Genomic DNA, 17614 nt, shown 5'->3' on the forward strand with positions numbered 1-17614 from the left:
TTTTTTTTTTTTTTTTTTTAAGGGGGCATTGTGTACTGCATCCTGATTGGTTGTTGAGCACGGTCAGTCTGTGCCATGCCTCCTGTTTTATTAGTTTGTTTTTTTAAATAATTATGTTAATCAACAATTCAAAAGTGATGGCGGATTTTGATTGTTTAATTTTCAAGAAATTTTTATTTATTGTTACTTTGTTAAGTTTTGAGTAATTTCAGTGAGAATTGTGGGTTTGTCTGAGGGGTACCAACAATTTTGTCTGTATATGAACCTTCAACGTGATCAGATTTTCATTTTTATTATTTTTTTTACATTTTTCTACAAAAGTTTGACTTTAAGAGTTTAAACAAGAGAGAAAAGTATGAAAATATTCATGAGGTAAGTGAATAAAGTGTGCAGTGAGGCCGTAAAACATTTATAATAAACATCCATAATAAAAAAAAAGATAACTACTTCAAAGTCTATTTAGAATGTGACTCATGTGATAAATGAGGAGCAATTACATTGCTGTTTATTAAAATCATGATAATTTTTTTTTATTTATTCGAAACATAAAAATTCAAACTAAAATAAGAGCTTCAGGAAAATAAAATTTCAAAATGTAAAAACATAATTTATTTTTTTCAATAGCAGCTACTTTCTGGTCTTGAAACATGAGATTGTTGAAGGAAATAACTATCAGAACTAAAATAAATATGCAAAAGTTTCAAAAACAGGAAAATTTTCCTTCAAATTAAAAAAAATGTTATGGCTAGATATATTTCACAGCAATAGTTCACCAAGGTTCATTCAAATTGTGTTTGTCTTTTTTTTGGCTGCTTGTTTTTAGCATTTAACTAACATTAAAACTTCTGAATCATGACAGGAAAATGTCTGGGTACATTCAAGAGAATTATAAAAAAGTGAGTGAGTCTATTTTAACCCCAAGAAATGTTTAAAAAAAAATGTTTTGTGTATCCACTTTCTTGTATTGCACCAATTATAGTTCCTAACAAACAAAGCGAGCCTCATCTATTCTATTTCATGTCTAATAAAATGCTGCATTAGACAGACAGTAAATATCTCACTATAAGGCCAGTTCTCTGGAGAATATATTTATATTTAGTAAATCAGATCAAAATTACCTTTCAGCTGAAGCAAACAAGCTGCGGGCAGCAACTCTTGCACGTTTTCCACCGTGACGAGCACCGTTTCTGTGTAGACGAAGTCCAACAAGATCTCCATGGTAGATGCAGTCAGTCCTTGAATATCAACAAAAGACTTCCCCTTTTCTGCAAGCTGGGGGACCAAAACAAACAAGTCTTATTTACTAATCTTATTACTTTAATCCTGTAATTTATGGAACAAATAAGAGATGTGGAGCTAAAAGGGTAAAAACAGATTCAACAAAAGTGTCTTTAGAATGTAATAATCTACTTTTATTTTAGTTTCCCTATATTCTGAGACATATTTTTCATATTTCTGAGGCTGCCCTCAAGTGGTAGGAGAATGCTACAGTATCTTAATACATTTAATTAAACACTTTCTATTTAGTTTTATTTCTTTTTTAACAAAATTGCTCACAATCCTCAAACATATCAGCTTAATTGGTGAAATAATCCAACATAAAAAGTACTAATGCATGTTTATTATGCGAATGTGACAGACATTGACAAACATGATCTATTTTTACCTCACTGGTGAACATGGCACAGAAATAGTCACTACAGGCAGCCAAGACGATCCGATGTGCGGGAAAGTCTGTGTTCTCCACCCTCAGAGTGATGTCGCAGAGCGTGTTACTCTTGCGAAGCGAGTTCATGGCATTGAGGATGGATTTGGCGTGGGAGTTGGTCATGATGTCTTTGGGAGCCATGCTGCTTTGAGAATCCCTCAAGGACCTCAAACTTCCACAAGAGTCTAAAGGAATAAATACAAAAAAAAAAACTGTGAGTAAAGAATCACAACGAGTATTATCATCTAACAATGTGCCTTAAAACACATGCAAAAAAATAAAATAAACAAACATGAACAAAACTGCTCAAAGAATCAATCATGTGTCAGTGACAAATAACGAGGTGTTTTATTATTTAAGATTTAAAAAATGACAGGTTTGAGATAGAAACGAAGATTTTATTCATTTTAGTGGCTTAAACCTCTCATATTGCTGTAATTTGACATGTTAACAGTAAAAAACAACTTAACTAAAATTAACTAAAACCAGTAAACTAAAACTACAAACCTATTATTTATTCAAATTGTTAGCATGTTTCCTGTAAAGCAAAGAGCACCTTCATCTGCACATCTCAAGGCAACCTATAAATAGTTGATTAAAGGTTAAGAAATTGATAATGAAATAATGATAACAAAATAATAATATAAAAAGTTAATAAAAGCATAACAGGGTGATCCTCACACAATCCTTCAAGCAATTGATCAAAAACATTAACACGACAGAGGTGGGAATACCCTAGTTTGCTTCCTCTGACGGCTTTTATTATATTTATTTCTACAAACTTAATATTTATTGGTTTCGGTATGTCATGTACTGCATGCATAAGTGCACATATGTGTATTTATGACAACAGGTGTTTGTGGATGTATGTGTAAGCATACATATTTTCCAATCAATCCATGACTCATTATTCAAACATTGATAAAACTATGCTTAGATATATAGATCTATTGCTTGTCTTCTTTATTTATTTGTTTATTTTGATTGCTTGAAATAAACTATTTGAAAAATCCAAGCCAAATAAAACTTAAACACTGAAGCAAAAGTTTGTATATATTCAGTGTCACGATTCATTTTAATAAATTTTCAGTAGATTTGATTCAAATCATTTTATGTGGTCGCTCCGATTAATTGTTATTCCCTTTGAACGATGTGACGTAAAATCAATTTTTAGCAAAAACTTCAACCAGTGTGACTCAGAGATAAATACCTGGTACTGAACAGAGCAGGTGAAGTTTTCCACATTCCTTGTATTTCTTCAAGATAATCAAGTATAAATTAAATATGTGTACAAACAAACAAGTAAATAAGAATTATTGTCAAATCCATTCATGTTTTATGTTCATGAAGTTCAGCCCACTGTTTTTTTCTACATCAAAATAACACCAACAGAACATTTACTACATTTTTTCAAAATTTAAAGTTTTTCCACACATTCAATTTTTTTGACTGATCATTTTTTGTGATGGAAATTAGTCATTTTTTTAGTCACGGTAACATAAATCTACCATGTCTCTCTGAATGGTACTTTCCTAAATCAATTTATCTTATTTTGAAATGACTTCTAATGGCATAGGTCAATATGATTTGATTCAATTAACAACTTCAGACAGATCGGTTGGGTTGGATCGTAAAACTAGAAATCGATTTATTGAATAATTGTTACACCCCTAATAATCAGTGTTTGGGTTATAAACATATAACAACAAACCTCAACTTTAAAAAAAAATAACTAAGTTTCAGATGTTGTGTTTTAGTGTTTGTATTTAACAAATAATATCTTATTTTCAGCTATTTACTTCTATTGCAAATGTAGTAAAAACAATCACAAGTAAAGTCACCACTTTAATAGTTATTCCAACTCAGATTTTCAAAATAAAACAAAAACAGAAGAAGAAACGCACTCGTTTCTTACAAACAAAATACCTTCCCCAGTTTATAACCATTATTTGGATGTTAAATATTATCACTATCAGCATTATGACTGTAGTGTTGCTAAAACAACTTACCGTTAAAGGACCTGAACACTTTTTCCACGACTGGGAGGCAATAACTATAGCTACACATGAGCTAGCAGCAGTAGCCAGCGACAGCTGATGGCTAACACCAACGACAGACAGAAACTTTGGAAAAGAGAGCCACATAAAGTACACTGACGGCCAGAGGAAGACAGCACAGTAAGCGACACACATTAAGAACTTGGGAAAATACCTGTCGCTGCGGTAAGGCTGATTCAACCCCTACACCTAAGTTGCTTTCCTAGCTAGCATTAGCATCAAAGTCTCTCGTCCCAGCTCGTGCTGTCCGAAGAATAAACACTTAATCCATCACGGCATGATTTAAGTCAGGCTATATGCGGCTTTTGGGAGGACTTTCGGGTACAAAATGTCCCCCCCAAAAAGCCTCATACTATGGCGCTAAATGGTGTTTACACAAGCAGCACTTTCGTTGATCAAACTGCAGCTTCTCCGACCCCCTCAGATTGGACGTAAACAGACCGCTACGTAAATGTGCGTGCGCGCTCCCCGTCAAGCCGGACGCTCTTCTTTCCAGAAACAAGATGCCTTCAGCGCGCACTCGTCTGTCTGTCTGTGTTACTGCCGTGGGAATGGTAAAATGATCGCTTAAAAGGGGGGCGAGTTACATTCCGGATCCGAATAAAAGTTAAAAATCGAGTTACGTCGCCAAAACAACCAGCAGCGGTTGCTTTAATCCCGCCTAAAAACTCACTTTGCTCTTTTTTAGCCACCCAAGGACGTCAGCTACACTGTAGGAGGAGCTAGCAGCGTGTTTCCGCTCAGAGCCGCTGTATAATCTATGCAGCCGTACTAAGAATCGCAACGGCCAAACACTTGGCAGCTAATACAGGAAACTGTTCAAGTACCATTCGTTTAATCTTCGCGGTGCTGTCGCATCATTGAGAGGGAATAAAAAAAAAAAAGACAGTCTGCCGGATTGTAAGCAATGGAAGCCGAATTTTTGGAAATCGATGAAAACGGGAGTTGGAACGCCATTTATCAGGTAGGAACTCTCGATATGTCAAGGTGGAAATCAGCCTTGGGTGAAGCTGTCACTTTTCGAGGCAACATTTCTCACTTTCGCCACGATTTATGAGTGGAGTAGTAAATTTCAGTCCCCAATTTTCTCTGTATTTTTTTCTAACCGGTGGCTTTGTTCCTTGTGTGGTCGGTCCGTGTTTTTTTTTCTTTCTTTTTTTCTTTCTTTCTTTTTTTGGTGCTCGGACCTTTTGGTTGATGGATGTGTCTGCCCGGGTCTTAAACCTGCAGCACGTCCCATGAGGCAATGCAACATACATCATTTTTGAAGCTTTAAATTATGTTTATAACCGAACCGGTTAACTTTTTTACACTTTAAAAAAAGCATTAACAAGATAAACTTTGTCTTTATTAATATTTACGAATTATTGTAAGCTGTAAAATACATATTTTGATCGTTTTGGGGGTATTTCACGCACACTTAGACACTCCTAAATGACTTAAAAGGCACTTTTAACGATGTGAAACAAACTAAATATATTTTTTGGTCAACAGGAGATTCGGCAACAATCGTGTGAACTTCCCTGTAAGATCGCCAAGTTACCCGAAAACAAGAATCGGAACCGTTACAGAGACGTCAGTCCCTGTAAGTCATGATGAGCTTAACACTCAAGTTTTGATTCTTCGATGTTATAATACTGATTTTCTTAAGTAGTCATGGAAACTAGTTTAATATATATAGTCTGATCAGATTAACTACATTACAAATACTATGTTATGTATAGCAGTGCACACCAGCACACCCATCTATTAACCAGTGGTCACATCATAGCATCATTGGTTACATAGGTGCATTTACAAGCTAATATAAAAGTAACACTTTAATCAAAATGTTTAGCGTAGCTTCTGATTAGCATCTTTACATTTGTCTGTTAGTATAAATAGTTGTCTTGCTTTTTTTTTTTAGACCATGCATCTGCACTCCAAAATAATTATAAATAAATCAAATAAAACTTCCAGATCAACAGCTGAACTTCAGTGGTTTCCTCTTTTTTTTACATTAAAGAAGCTATGCAAATCATAAAGCCTGGGTTGCAAATTTGCAGTTTGTATTCCCCACCTTTGGCGAGATGTGAAAATGGGGAACCTGAAACTTGTTCACGCTGTTCTCAGTTGTGCTCTGAGGTTCTGTCGTTGTCACAATGTTCACGCTCAGTTTTGAAACTCCCCGGCTGCTGGTTTTGACCCCCCCCCCCCCTTTGTTTACCATTGTTTGTCTATTAAGAAATACATTTTGACGTCCCTGTCCGCAGTTGACCACAGCAGGATATGCCTGCAGCTGGGTGAAAATGACTACATCAATGCCAGCCTAATAACAGTGGAGGAGGCACAGAGGAACTATATTCTCACTCAGGTATGGAAATATTTGTTATCCCCAGAGAGTATATGTAAATTGACCACAAATAGGATTTTTACGTGTTTATTTCTAAAAAAAAAATTACTAAAGTTTAAAGTAGGGGCTTGGAGTGTTTCAAGGATGTCGAGAAGCATTTTTCCACTGTCAAACATTTCTGTTTTGGCTTTATATTATGTCTTGAATCTATAGAAAATAGACTATTTTTAAAATATTAGAACAGAAAAGGCAACAAACGGGATTTAAAGTCCCACTCCAATCATCTTTTTTTAAAGCGTTATGCCGTTTTTAGCTATTAGAGGGACTCTTTCAGCAGAAGTAAGCCTCTGCTGATATCCCATCATCCCGAGAAATATTTGAGCTCGACTGTTTTGAGCCAGATGCCAGCTCAAATGAAGAAAACAAAGACGTAACTGCATCTATTTGTCTGCAAGTGGATGTATCGGAATAAAGCAGATAAGTGAGACTTTGCCTTGCTCATCAGATTCTACATCACAACTGTGAGCTTTTTCAAGCTGCATTTTTGTTTTGTTTGCTCCTGATTCATGGAAAAAAGAAAAACTTAGAAATGCAATTTAGGCAGAAAATTATTTGTATAAAAAATGCTGCAATACAATAACATGTGGGTCTTTAAGGCCTACTGCAGAGTATTAGATTGTCAAGGATGAAAGGCGACATGCACCACAGCAGGTCGAGAAGTGGTACCTCCTGTGTGAAACGGAATACGCAGAAGTGTCTCGTCAAACATTAGAGATGCACCCAATATATTTGGCCAAATATTGCAAGCATTCAGTTTTTGGTGGGTTCAAAGTTTGGTTAATCATAGATGATCTTGCGCCTTCCTTTAAAAGTCAGTAATGTGGAGGTATTTTAAAGTGATTGAGAACAATGGCCACGTTTATTTTATTTTTTATTTTTGTTAAGCTCCGACTTTGGCTACAAATGTTTATTTTGTGGATCCCATTGAACATTCTCACTTAAAAAAAAAAAAAATCAGCTACATTCTTGGAAACAAAAGCGTGAGAAAAACCCAGATGTTTTTCCCTAAAAATGATGGTCACACGGCTGAAGAGTCTACATCTAGTAGGAATGGCCTCCCCTTCATCTATGCTGGCGCAGCAGCATGTCTTTGAGGATCACCTGCTGTTTCCTGGCTCTCATTATTAGTTTAATTTAAAATATACATTATTGTAAAATATCAAATGTGGCTAATTACAGGGAGGAGTAGTTGATTAGTCTGATTGCTGCTGTGTGATTGGTCTAAAATTTTTAAAGTCAACTTTTCTTATGATCCCAAGAACTGAAAATGTTGCTTAAAAGCAAGTTTGGGGCAAGTTTTAGTTTTTTTTTTTGTTTTTTTTTTTAACTTTTACTCCAAAATGCTTGTACATTTGAATAAAAAAAATAAAGAGGGAAAAAAATAAACATAAATGTTATTTTTTCATTTTTTTCTTGTATCTTCAGACCTCTTTTACACATGATTTATGAATCATTTTAGACAAATATAGTTTTTTTTTGTTATGAAACTTTATGAAAACATCTCCAACAATGTTTTATATTCTTATGTCTCAGAATAATTCCAAGAATAAAGTCATAAGTGGTTAAAATCATCTTTTTTTGGTGATGAAATTCCTGAGAAATGTCTCCAAATATGTTTTAAAAAAATATCCTAATATAAAGTCATAAGAGGTTAAAGCAATTTTCCTTCGTTTTCGTGTTTAGGGACCCCTTCCAAGTACATGCGGCCACTTCTGGGAGATGGTGTGGGAGCAGAGGAGCCGCGGCGTGGTGATGCTGAACCGAGTCATCGAGAAAGGCTCTGTAAGTCGGTGTTTTCTCTACACACAGTGGTAACCAGAGCCCTATGTCAGACACTAGAGCTGAATCACATGGTCTGACCAGGAAAGGTCACCACCTGGATTTAACAAGGCATTTTGGGTAACCGTTTCACTTCAGAGAACGACTTCACGGATTATGTTTCAACTTAGGTCGAGTTATTAATTTGACCCTAAGCGTTGAGAAGCTTCTGGTTGAAACGGGAAGAAGGTGTTGGAAAGAGAAGGTGTTTGACTGTCTCAGAAGGGTCAGAAGGTGTTTTTAGGGAGATAAAAGGTTTATCTGTGTTCCGGAGGGATGGACGTACTCGTTTGAGGAAAAATGGCAGATCTATTGGATCTGGGGTTGTTGCGGTTGTTTGGTTTGAGGTTCATCATCATCAATAACCCACAGAATGAGGTTGGGATGACCATATTCCAAAGATGACAATGCAAGGATTCTTGCACCGCTCATCTACTCATGGATTGACCTCCACCATATCCAGACTGTTGAGAATCATTAATCAGATTCTCCTTAACATGTTCGTTAATGGAAGTCATCCAGGAATAAATGTGACTTTGCTGAAGTTTATCAAAAGGATTGTGGTAAAAGAGTGCTCTAATCAAACCTTAAGGTGGTCCAGCCACATATTAATGGTTTTGTCAATCAGTTGCAAACTACGCAGACTTCGGTTTCTTCGAAGGGTCTCAGAGTCCACCAACCTGCATGCTTTCTATGTCTCAAACTCCGCTGACCGTCATTGTCCGGCCTATGGAGGACTTAAGTCTAAGATTATTTTAATAGTCGACTAATCATTGCTTATTTTTCCCCGATTAGTCGACTAATCGAGTCTTGTGCAAACCGGATGTAAAAAACAAATTTTAACCATCATTAGCTTTAAAGAAACTAAAAATAATGACATTTAATGAATCCTGCGGAAACTATTTTTCCCAAAAGATAAACTTTTGGTCTCAATGACTCAAATATAACATTTTGTGGTGCTGAACGCTCACAACTGTATTCTACTTCCCTACGGTTTTACTCTATATAACTCTAAATTGCTCTTGCTCGTAGCCTGGATAGTTAGTATTTCTACATGTCTTGCAGAATGACTTTTGAGAGCAGATGTTCGCTTCAGCAGAGACATTTTGTAGCGATGCACAGAAAACATTTAGCTAGCCATGACAATGTGGGGAAACTCCCCTCATTTTTACTCCAACATTATAGAGGATCATTTTTTTTAGCTTTTTTTGCTCTGTTTGCACTAATGTTAGCTTAGGTTAGCTAGACGCAGATCCCTCTTCAGCGTCATCATTCTCAGTCTTGACGTGTTTCCTCTTCAGGTGTTCATGCATCACCGTAGTGTTGCCATGGAACACAAGTTCTGTCGTTCACATATTGCACAGGGCACTTTTTTATTTTATTTTTTTTAAGTTTCCCACACTTTCAAGCTCCGTTGGCGTGTTATTACGCTACCCAAACCTTCCTAGAACTTCCTGTGACATCACTACTGACCTGTATTGGCACCACTGCGCATGTGTTTCAAAGACAATGGAAGTCGTGGCGTTAGAAAGCAGGCACAGTTGAGTTTTTAGATAAAATAGAAAAGAAATAAAAAATAAAGAAAATACTAATCCACTATTAAATTAGTCGCCGTGGCAGCCCTACTTAAGTCACATGCACCCCCTACGGGCGCTGCAGGTTTTTGGCTGTCCGGGCCACTAGGCGGTCACAAATGCAGGAGGAACTGGGTTTGCAAGTGCCTGTAGGATGCTCACACAAACTACACTCTGATTGGCTGATTGGGTTTGAGGAGGTTGAATCTCACCTACTTCATTCACCCTTACTTACTGTTCAGTGTTTGCTATGACTTGTCGTTTGCCTGTAGAAAAAATGTGCATGAGCATGGGCTCGCTAAGGGGTCTACGACCTTAATTCATAGTTTTTGTGGGTACCTGCGTGCTCCGTCTGCCAATTTTAATACATTTTAAGGATTTAGCTGACAGGTTTGGAAACCTAAACACTGAAACAACTTATAGGAGCATTTGGACAAAACTGATTGGTTTCTTGGACAACACTGCCAAATTTCTCCCCAGATATTAAAAAGATTTATTCCAACTAAAGATAAAATAAAAACCAGGCTACTGCGTTCATCTTTCCCAGGAAGTTGCAGCAGTTTTCCTTTTTCCACGATAAACTGTTTGACTCTCATGTGGTTTCAGATTAAATGCGCCCAGTATTGGCCCTACAAAGAGGAGAGAGATGCGATCTTCGAAGACACCAACTTCAAGCTGACGCTTGTCTCAGAGGACGTCAAGTCTTATTACACAATCCGTCAGCTTGAGCTAGAAAACCTGTCGGTAAGTTTTCTGCCTCGGTTTATTGCCCATTCATAAAACACAAGGACTTGCATAGGATTGCATAACTTGCACTGACTGAAAAAAAACACATTAAAAGAGTCAAATTATGAAATGATTTAGGCTTAATTCTACATTCATTAATGATTTCATAATAAAATATTACTGCAAATGAGAGAGATCGCTCCTAAAAGAAAAGCTTGGACAAATTGTCTAAGAATTTTACATTTCTTAGTATTTTCTTATTTAAATAGTGAATAGATGACAGGAATTAGGGAAGAGGTTGCTCCACACCATCAGTCATGCCCACAACTTAGAGGCAAATTTCTCGTGAACTCCTGCTGCTCTGCAGAAACTATGTCCTAGAAAATAACACATGTTGTTTTTATGTTGGCTAAAAACAACATAATTGTAATGAAAAGACCACTGAGAACACTTTAAAAATAGATCAAAAGATGACCGGAGTGGGTTTTTAATGCACAATGTTTATAGAAAATGACACTTCCTCTGTATTATTTGTGCAACTGTGACCATAAAAATGAGAAATGAAATCGTTCTGGTCCCCTTCATCTCTGTGTATCTTTGGTGCTTTTCATTGCTGTATTTGTCTCTATAGTTACACGATCCCCCCTTTAGTTCTGCTGCCTAACACATCTTCCCTTTCCTCCTCCTGTAGACTCAGGAGACCCGTGAGATCCTACATTTCCACTACACCACTTGGCCAGACTTTGGGGTACCGGAATCTCCCGCCTCTTTCCTAAACTTCCTGTTCAAGGTGAGGGAGTCGGGCTGTCTGAATTCCGACCAGGGACCAGTGGTGGTGCACTGCAGCGCTGGCATCGGGCGCTCTGGAACCTTCTGTCTCGTGGACACCTGCCTCTTGTTGGTCTGTACAGAAACTCTGTTTTTGGCTCAGGAAAATTGATGTTCGGAGAACTTGGACGCTAAAGTGTGACTGAACTGTTTGTGGTTCAGATGTCTCTTCGGAAGGACCCATCCTCTGTGCGTATCCGCGATGTGCTGCTGGAGATGCGTCGCTATCGAATGGGCTTGATACAAACTGCAGATCAGCTTCGCTTTTCTTACCTGGCTGTAATAGAAGGTGCAAAGTACATCAAGGGGGACGTATCGCTGCAGGTAAGTTCAGCTTCCCTCCTTTACTCGTATGCTTGCAGGCTGTTGTCCGATACATGTTGATAACTTGGGATGTCTTACTTCTAAGGAGTCGTGGAAAGAGCTCTCGAACGAGGAAGACGAACCTCCAGAATTTACGCCTCCCCCTCCTCTTCCTCCTCCGAGGGACCCTTACAACGGCAAAACCGGGCGATCCTTCTTCCCTGAAAATGTAGAGATCATCCAGGAGATGAGGATTCCCACTCAAGGGTAATATTTCCAGTTGTGTTCTGTTTCTGTGAACAAAGGTCAACTTCCATTGCTGTTTTTCATTTATCAGAAGTTCATTTGAATGTTGAGGTTTCCTTTGAGTGAGACTCAGGAAGGAGAGCAGCATCAGTTACATCGGTTATCACAGACCTGAGTGTGCGTCCTCCCCTCAATTTAACCCTTGATGTCCATTTTTAAAGTCTTTTCTTGTGGTCCGACTGGATTAAAAACCCAAATCACATCAAACTTAATTCGCGGGGTAAATTTGCATCCTCTGTTTTGATGTGCTGCAAAATCGCTGTTCGGCTCCGGTCCAAAAGTGAGCTCCCGCTACATTTGTTTATTTGGAACCCCATTAGCTTCCACAAAGTGGTCGCTAGTCTTCCTGGGGTTCATAAGCAGAAAATCCACACATTTTACAAGTTTCACATAAACTTTTAAAGGATTTCACAACATTTAGAAACTAATTAATCATATTTACATTAAAAGCTAAACATGTTAAAATAAGGTCAAAGCAAATTGATTTTTGTATCTATCATACTAATAATACATATATTTCATTAAAACAAAACATTCAAATTGTTAGTTATTGTAAGTGGTCCATGTATGTTAGTTTTAAAAAAAATGTCATTAATAAGCCTTATCCTCCCAGATAATTGATTCTTAATCAAAAAGTTGATTCTTAATCAACTACTGTGAAGAGTCTTATCCTCACTGCTACTCTGAGGGGCCTGACTGCAGACAATATGCCGCCTGACGTCATTGGGCGAAAGGTTAAAGGTATAAAATTTACCCTAACCCTACCCAAAAATGTTCAAAATTGGAAAAAAAAAAGAAAAAACTTTCATCAAAGTTTAAAACAGTAAAAATTGTAACTGTTAGGGTTCCCAGTTAAAATAATGTTTTGTTTTTTTTATGAGTGATATGAGATGGACTTCCTGTTCTGGCTATTGTTTTTTGACTGCTGGAACTGCAGTTGGGCTCTGGTATTAGAAGAGTGATGAATAACCTCCCATCAGTGCAGTGCATCTAGAAGGAAATGTCTGGACCAGTAGCTTGTTGTGAGGGATCTTTTGCTGGAATGTCGGCATGCCGATCCCTCAGCCGTCAGCTGCTAGCAGCAGCGCCGCGCGTCATATCGCATGTTGCAGCATGCAGCATGCAGTTTGCCCAAGCAAATGCTAATATCGTTTTTGTCTCAAAACCAAATATGGATTGATGTGCAACTTCTCCTATTTCAACAGATACGTTTATTAAAAAATACATTTATGATGATCTCTTCCAGATAAGATAGTCATCCAACAGTTGTGCTTTGGATCTGACTGTTTTTTCAATATTTGGAGATTTGCCTCTAATCTGCTTGAAGCATTTAAATTAGCTGTGAAGTGTGAGCTCAAATGTGACGCTACACCAGTCAAATGAGGCAGCATCTGCATCTGCCAGGCTTATCTGTAACAGAGAAACCTGCCAGGTTGACTGTTGTGTCCCAGCCATGCACATCGACGGGTCATTCTCACCCAAACATGCTGTCATTTATGTTTTAAAAGAACGGTTTTGTATATTTAAATAAATCTCTGTGCTTTTACTGTAAAGTTGCGGGGTGTATCGTTATTACCCCACTGTCATGATTAGAAATAGTGGAAAAAAGTGCATTTTACTTCAAAATTGAAGCATACTTGTTCCAATAATTTGGTAAGAGAATGTTCAGAAAGTGAGAAATGCAGAAATCCTTAACTACTTTGAGCTTAAATACGTGTAGTAGGCAACAAATTAATTTTATCAATTATTTTAAATTCATTGTAATAAATGTATTATTTGGGAAAATCTGGATTTTATTTTCCCAGCTCTCTGCTTTCTTGGGCTTCAGTTGTTCGGAGTAAGGTCAGCCTGCCTATTCTTTCAAGCGTGTGTGGTGTTTACCTCATGAGATGCTTAAGCCAGCCGGCCGTGTTGATCTATAAACATTTTTACTGCTTGTATTTAGTTACACATTGTGTTAGAGGCAATTTACAATGGAGATGTTAAAATAAAATAGTTTTTGTTGAATATAAGAATGGTTTTTAAAGACCAATTCCAATGAAAATCGTCTTTTTTGTGTTTTTAACATGTTCTTGTAGCATTTTTCTGAAATGTAAAATAGTTTACAAAGCAGCAAAGGAAAACTAGATGCTTGAAAAAGTTCAGACTAGTGACACAGTCTCCCCTCCCCATGGGCCAGGAGGTCCATGGGGAGGGGAGTGGGAGACCCGACACGCCATCGACACTCGTGCTGTAGCGAATTGTGATTCTGGCTCAAAACTGTACGACTGGATTGATCCAATATTGCTCGTTGTTATTTTTGCGCAGCTATTGTTAGCTTGAGGCTATAAGCGTGCAAACGGAGCTCTCAGTGATGGGGAAGGGGAGGGATTTCTCTGAGCCAACAGTCCCACACACAAACCCAGAATTGTATTTCTAAGGAGCTACTGGTGATGTGCATAAAATAAATCTTAAAAAAACTGTTATCATTACTGGAGCTGCAGATTATAATGCGGGACTTCTGAAATGACGTGGTTTGACCAATCACAAAATTCTGTAATGCCTCGTTTTATCCTATAGGGGTCAGCACACAGGTGGCTTTTGACTATATTTTCAAGAATTAAACAAGTTTATTTTAATTTGTCAAAAATTTGGCAATGACCAATTTTAAAGCCCCGTTTTTAGAGTCAACAGCCCAAAAAAGTTGATTTAGTGTTTGGTTACCCTTTAAAAACGTCTTCATCTGAATTTGAGAAATCATAGTTGCAGCTATACTTGTGTATATAAATAAACTATTATTTAGAGGTTTACTAAGTTAAAATTTGACAGGGAAATTCTCATCTCAGCTATTATATGCATGAAATGAGAAGTGAAATGTCCCGATCTGACATTGTTTTCCGATTCAGGTTCTCACAAGATGGAAATGTTCGGAAGAGGAACGTAGCCGACCCCCAGCCTCCGTCAGACGGTGAAGACCTGCCAGATGTGGATGATCCTACCTCCAAAGCTTTAAGAAAACCCCATCGGGAGCAGGAGCTGCCTGAAGCGCAGGAGCAGCCAACGGGAAGGTCTCCTGTCCCGGGGAACTGGTCCCCTCTCCTAACCAACGTGTGCCTGTGCACGGCGCTGGCTCTCAGTGCTTACGTTTGGTATCGAGCCTATTTCCACTGATGTCTGCCCTCCCTCCTCCTCTGTTTTGCTCCTGTTATTCCACCGTCGTCGTAAAATGGACTCGGATGGCCGATCGGTATTCTTTGACTCTGCAGTTGAGTGGACGCCGGCATTCGGGACATTCAGGTTCACCTGTTTTTTAATCGTATGAATGCTGTGTGGGAAGAGGCTGGCCGCCGCCCACAACTTATCCAAACCTTCTATCCGTACGCCATCTTAGGTGCTCAGGGCCTCGCTTTTTTCAGGTGCCACATCCCCAAACACGTGTACAGACCTACACACGGACTCGAAAACGCATGGTGATCTTTTCTGAACAATGTTTGTGAAGCCAGAGCCGGTGTGTGTGTGTGAACCAGAGAACGGCTTCTGTCCTCAAACACGCATCTCCGCTTAGTTACCAAAATGACACCTGAATGTGTTCTTTGATTTATTTTTTTATTTATTTTTCCATCTTTAAATCATGTTCATACAGATTTTATTCCTGTGCTTGCATAAATCAAACAGTAAACTCTGATATTTTTTATTTTTTTGACAAGCCGCTGTGACTAAATGCTCGTGGGAAACGCAACTTTGATTGTAGTTCGACCTGAGAGGAGAGATGCGCCTAGCAGGTCGCATGCAGGCGTGGGTGCTGTTCTCCACCCCCGCTGGAGGCCCGTGTTTGACCGACTGAATACATACGTTATGTGTGTGTGTATATTTGAGCATTTGTGAATTTAACCTTCTCAGTAAGAAATATTCATGCATTAGTGGGAGAGTCAGATGTGAGCTGCAGATGGGACAGCCCGTTTTCTGTTTTGGATGGGGGGGGGATCTGTGATTTCTACTTTTGGAAATGCATCAGTGTTACGTGAAAACATGTAGCCTTGATAGAGGACACCCCCCCCTCGCTTAGATCGAACCAAGGAGGCGTCAGACCAATGTTAAAACCGTTTTCAATCTAAAACTTTCAAAGAAACTCACACTCTCCTCCATTTGCCAGCAATAAAATAGAAAAACATAAAGTAGAAAGAATAAATAATAAATAAATGTATGCCCCTTTACATTGTTAGAATATCGTTGGAGCAGAGATTACGAATAATCCTAAAAATAATGAAAAAAAATCCAAACACCAGCACGAGGATGAGGACAAAAACACTGTAGAGATGATCCGTGGTGTGTTCCAGAGCTGGCTGCATTGTTTTCTATGATTATTTTTGAGCATGTTGCATTTGTGAATTGACCGTTTATTCCTAAAAAAAGAGATTAGTTAAGCTGCTACCATTCGTTTACCTTCGGGGCTGGACAAAGTTCCTGACTTTGTCCGACAGCAGTACTTTTCTTTAGAATGTATTCATGTCCTCTGCAGGGACACGCATTCACACGTGTGTGTATTTATGTATGTATGCATATACATATGTATTCCAATCATCAGGTTTAAGTGTGTTGAGTCTTTTGTTTTCTGCTCTTGCCACAGATAAAATCTCAGTACCGGTGCAGCAATTGCTCCAGGTTTTCCTGTTTTTCTAAACTTATGCTGAGCTCAATAACATGTATTTTTTTATTTACATTTGTTGTTAAATAAATAAATAAAACCCAACCTGGATTGACGATGACTTTCTGTTTAGATATTTTACCTCTAAGGTCTGGGTATTTATATTTTTTTCTTTAAGTTTTAAAAAAAGTTTGGATCTGTAGATATAACCTCTGATTAACCATATCCATGTTTCAACTGTCATCCATTCATTTTCAGAATCTACTGATTCCTTTTCATAGTCAAGGGGCTGCTGGAGCCTATCCCTATTACAGTTGGGCCCTGTTGCAGGGTAGCACACACACTATATTGGCTCACTCATCCAAATGATCAGAATCAGGTGTCCTAATCACTTGTTCTGGCCACAGGTGTATAAAATCAAACATTCAGACATTCATTACAAACATTTGTGAAAGAATGTTTTGCTCTCAGGAGCTCAGAGAATTCCAGCGTGGAACTGTCATAGGATTCAGACTGTAGAGTGTGCCGAGTGTGACATTTGGTGGAGGAGGAATGATGGTGTGGGCTTGTTCTTGAGGAGTTGGGCTTGACCCCTTAGTTCCAGTGAAAGGAACTCTGAATGCTTCCGGATACCAAAACACTTTAAACAATTCCATGCTTCCAACCTTTTGGGAATAGTTTGGAGCAACCCCTTTCTCTTCCAGCATGACTGCACCAGTGCACAAAGTAAAGTCCATAAAGACTTGGAGGACAGAGTCTGGTGTGGATGAACTGGACAGGTCTAAACAGAGTCCTGACCTGAACCCCATAGAGCATCTTTGGGATAAATTAGAGCAGACTGAGAGTCAGGCCTTCTCCACCAACATCAGCGTGTGACCTGACCAATGCACTTTTGGAAGAATGGTCAAACATTCCTATAAAAACACCCTCAATCTTGTGGTTCCTATAAAAGTTGAAGCTGTAAAAGCTGCAAAAAGTGGACCAACATCATACTGAACTCTATGGGTTGGGAATGGGATTGCACTTCAGTTCATATGCGAGTCAAAGCAGGTGAGCCAATACTTTTGGTAATATAGTGTATATTTTGGCATGAATAAAAACATATATATATAAAAAACATTTTCTCTAAATGAAATTGTTTTTTTTAAACTTTCAATAGAAACGTATTTAACTTCTGAAAACTTATTTTATGTCTCTTTAGCTAGGGAGTTGCAGCAGAAGGTCAGGTTGCAGAGCCCGTCTGGACAAACAAACAAACAAATAGAAAATCCTTTTAGA

At 38.2% G+C, this 17614-nt stretch overlaps 2 protein-coding genes across 4 annotated transcripts in view; one reads left to right on the plus strand and one right to left on the minus strand.

Moving 5' to 3' along the window:
- The window catches only part of LOC112158994 (kelch-like protein 12), a 145982-nt gene that overhangs the window by 10615 nt on the left and 117753 nt on the right, over positions 1-17614 (minus strand). Inside the window, exons 1-4 of one of the 3 annotated variants that reach the window (XM_024292740.2) lie at positions 3920-4204; positions 3718-3831; positions 1667-1893; positions 1119-1272 (exon numbers count right to left, since the gene is read on the minus strand). In XM_024292740.2, the coding sequence (XP_024148508.1) occupies positions 1119-1272; positions 1667-1893; positions 3718-3775 (439 nt within the window). In that variant the 5' untranslated portion in view covers positions 3776-3831; positions 3920-4204. Of the gene's footprint in view, positions 1-1118; positions 1273-1666; positions 1894-3717; positions 3832-3919; positions 4216-17614 lie in introns of those variants that run through there. The other 2 variants (XM_024292742.2, XM_024292743.1) reach the window with 2 other exon arrangements.
- Positions 4247-16452, plus strand: LOC112158996 (protein tyrosine phosphatase non-receptor type 1). Its single transcript, XM_024292745.2, has 9 exons — positions 4247-4729; positions 5260-5350; positions 6018-6118; positions 7841-7939; positions 10156-10293; positions 10967-11176; positions 11266-11427; positions 11513-11673; positions 14598-16452. The coding sequence occupies exons 1-9, from the start codon at positions 4673-4675 to the stop codon at positions 14860-14862; spliced, it is 1284 nt and encodes a 427-aa protein (XP_024148513.1). The 5' UTR covers positions 4247-4672; the 3' UTR covers positions 14863-16452.

Source organism: Oryzias melastigma, linkage group LG7, assembly GCF_002922805.2.
Source record: "Oryzias melastigma strain HK-1 linkage group LG7, ASM292280v2, whole genome shotgun sequence".
NCBI classification, from domain to species: Eukaryota; Metazoa; Chordata; class Actinopteri; order Beloniformes; family Adrianichthyidae; genus Oryzias; species Oryzias melastigma.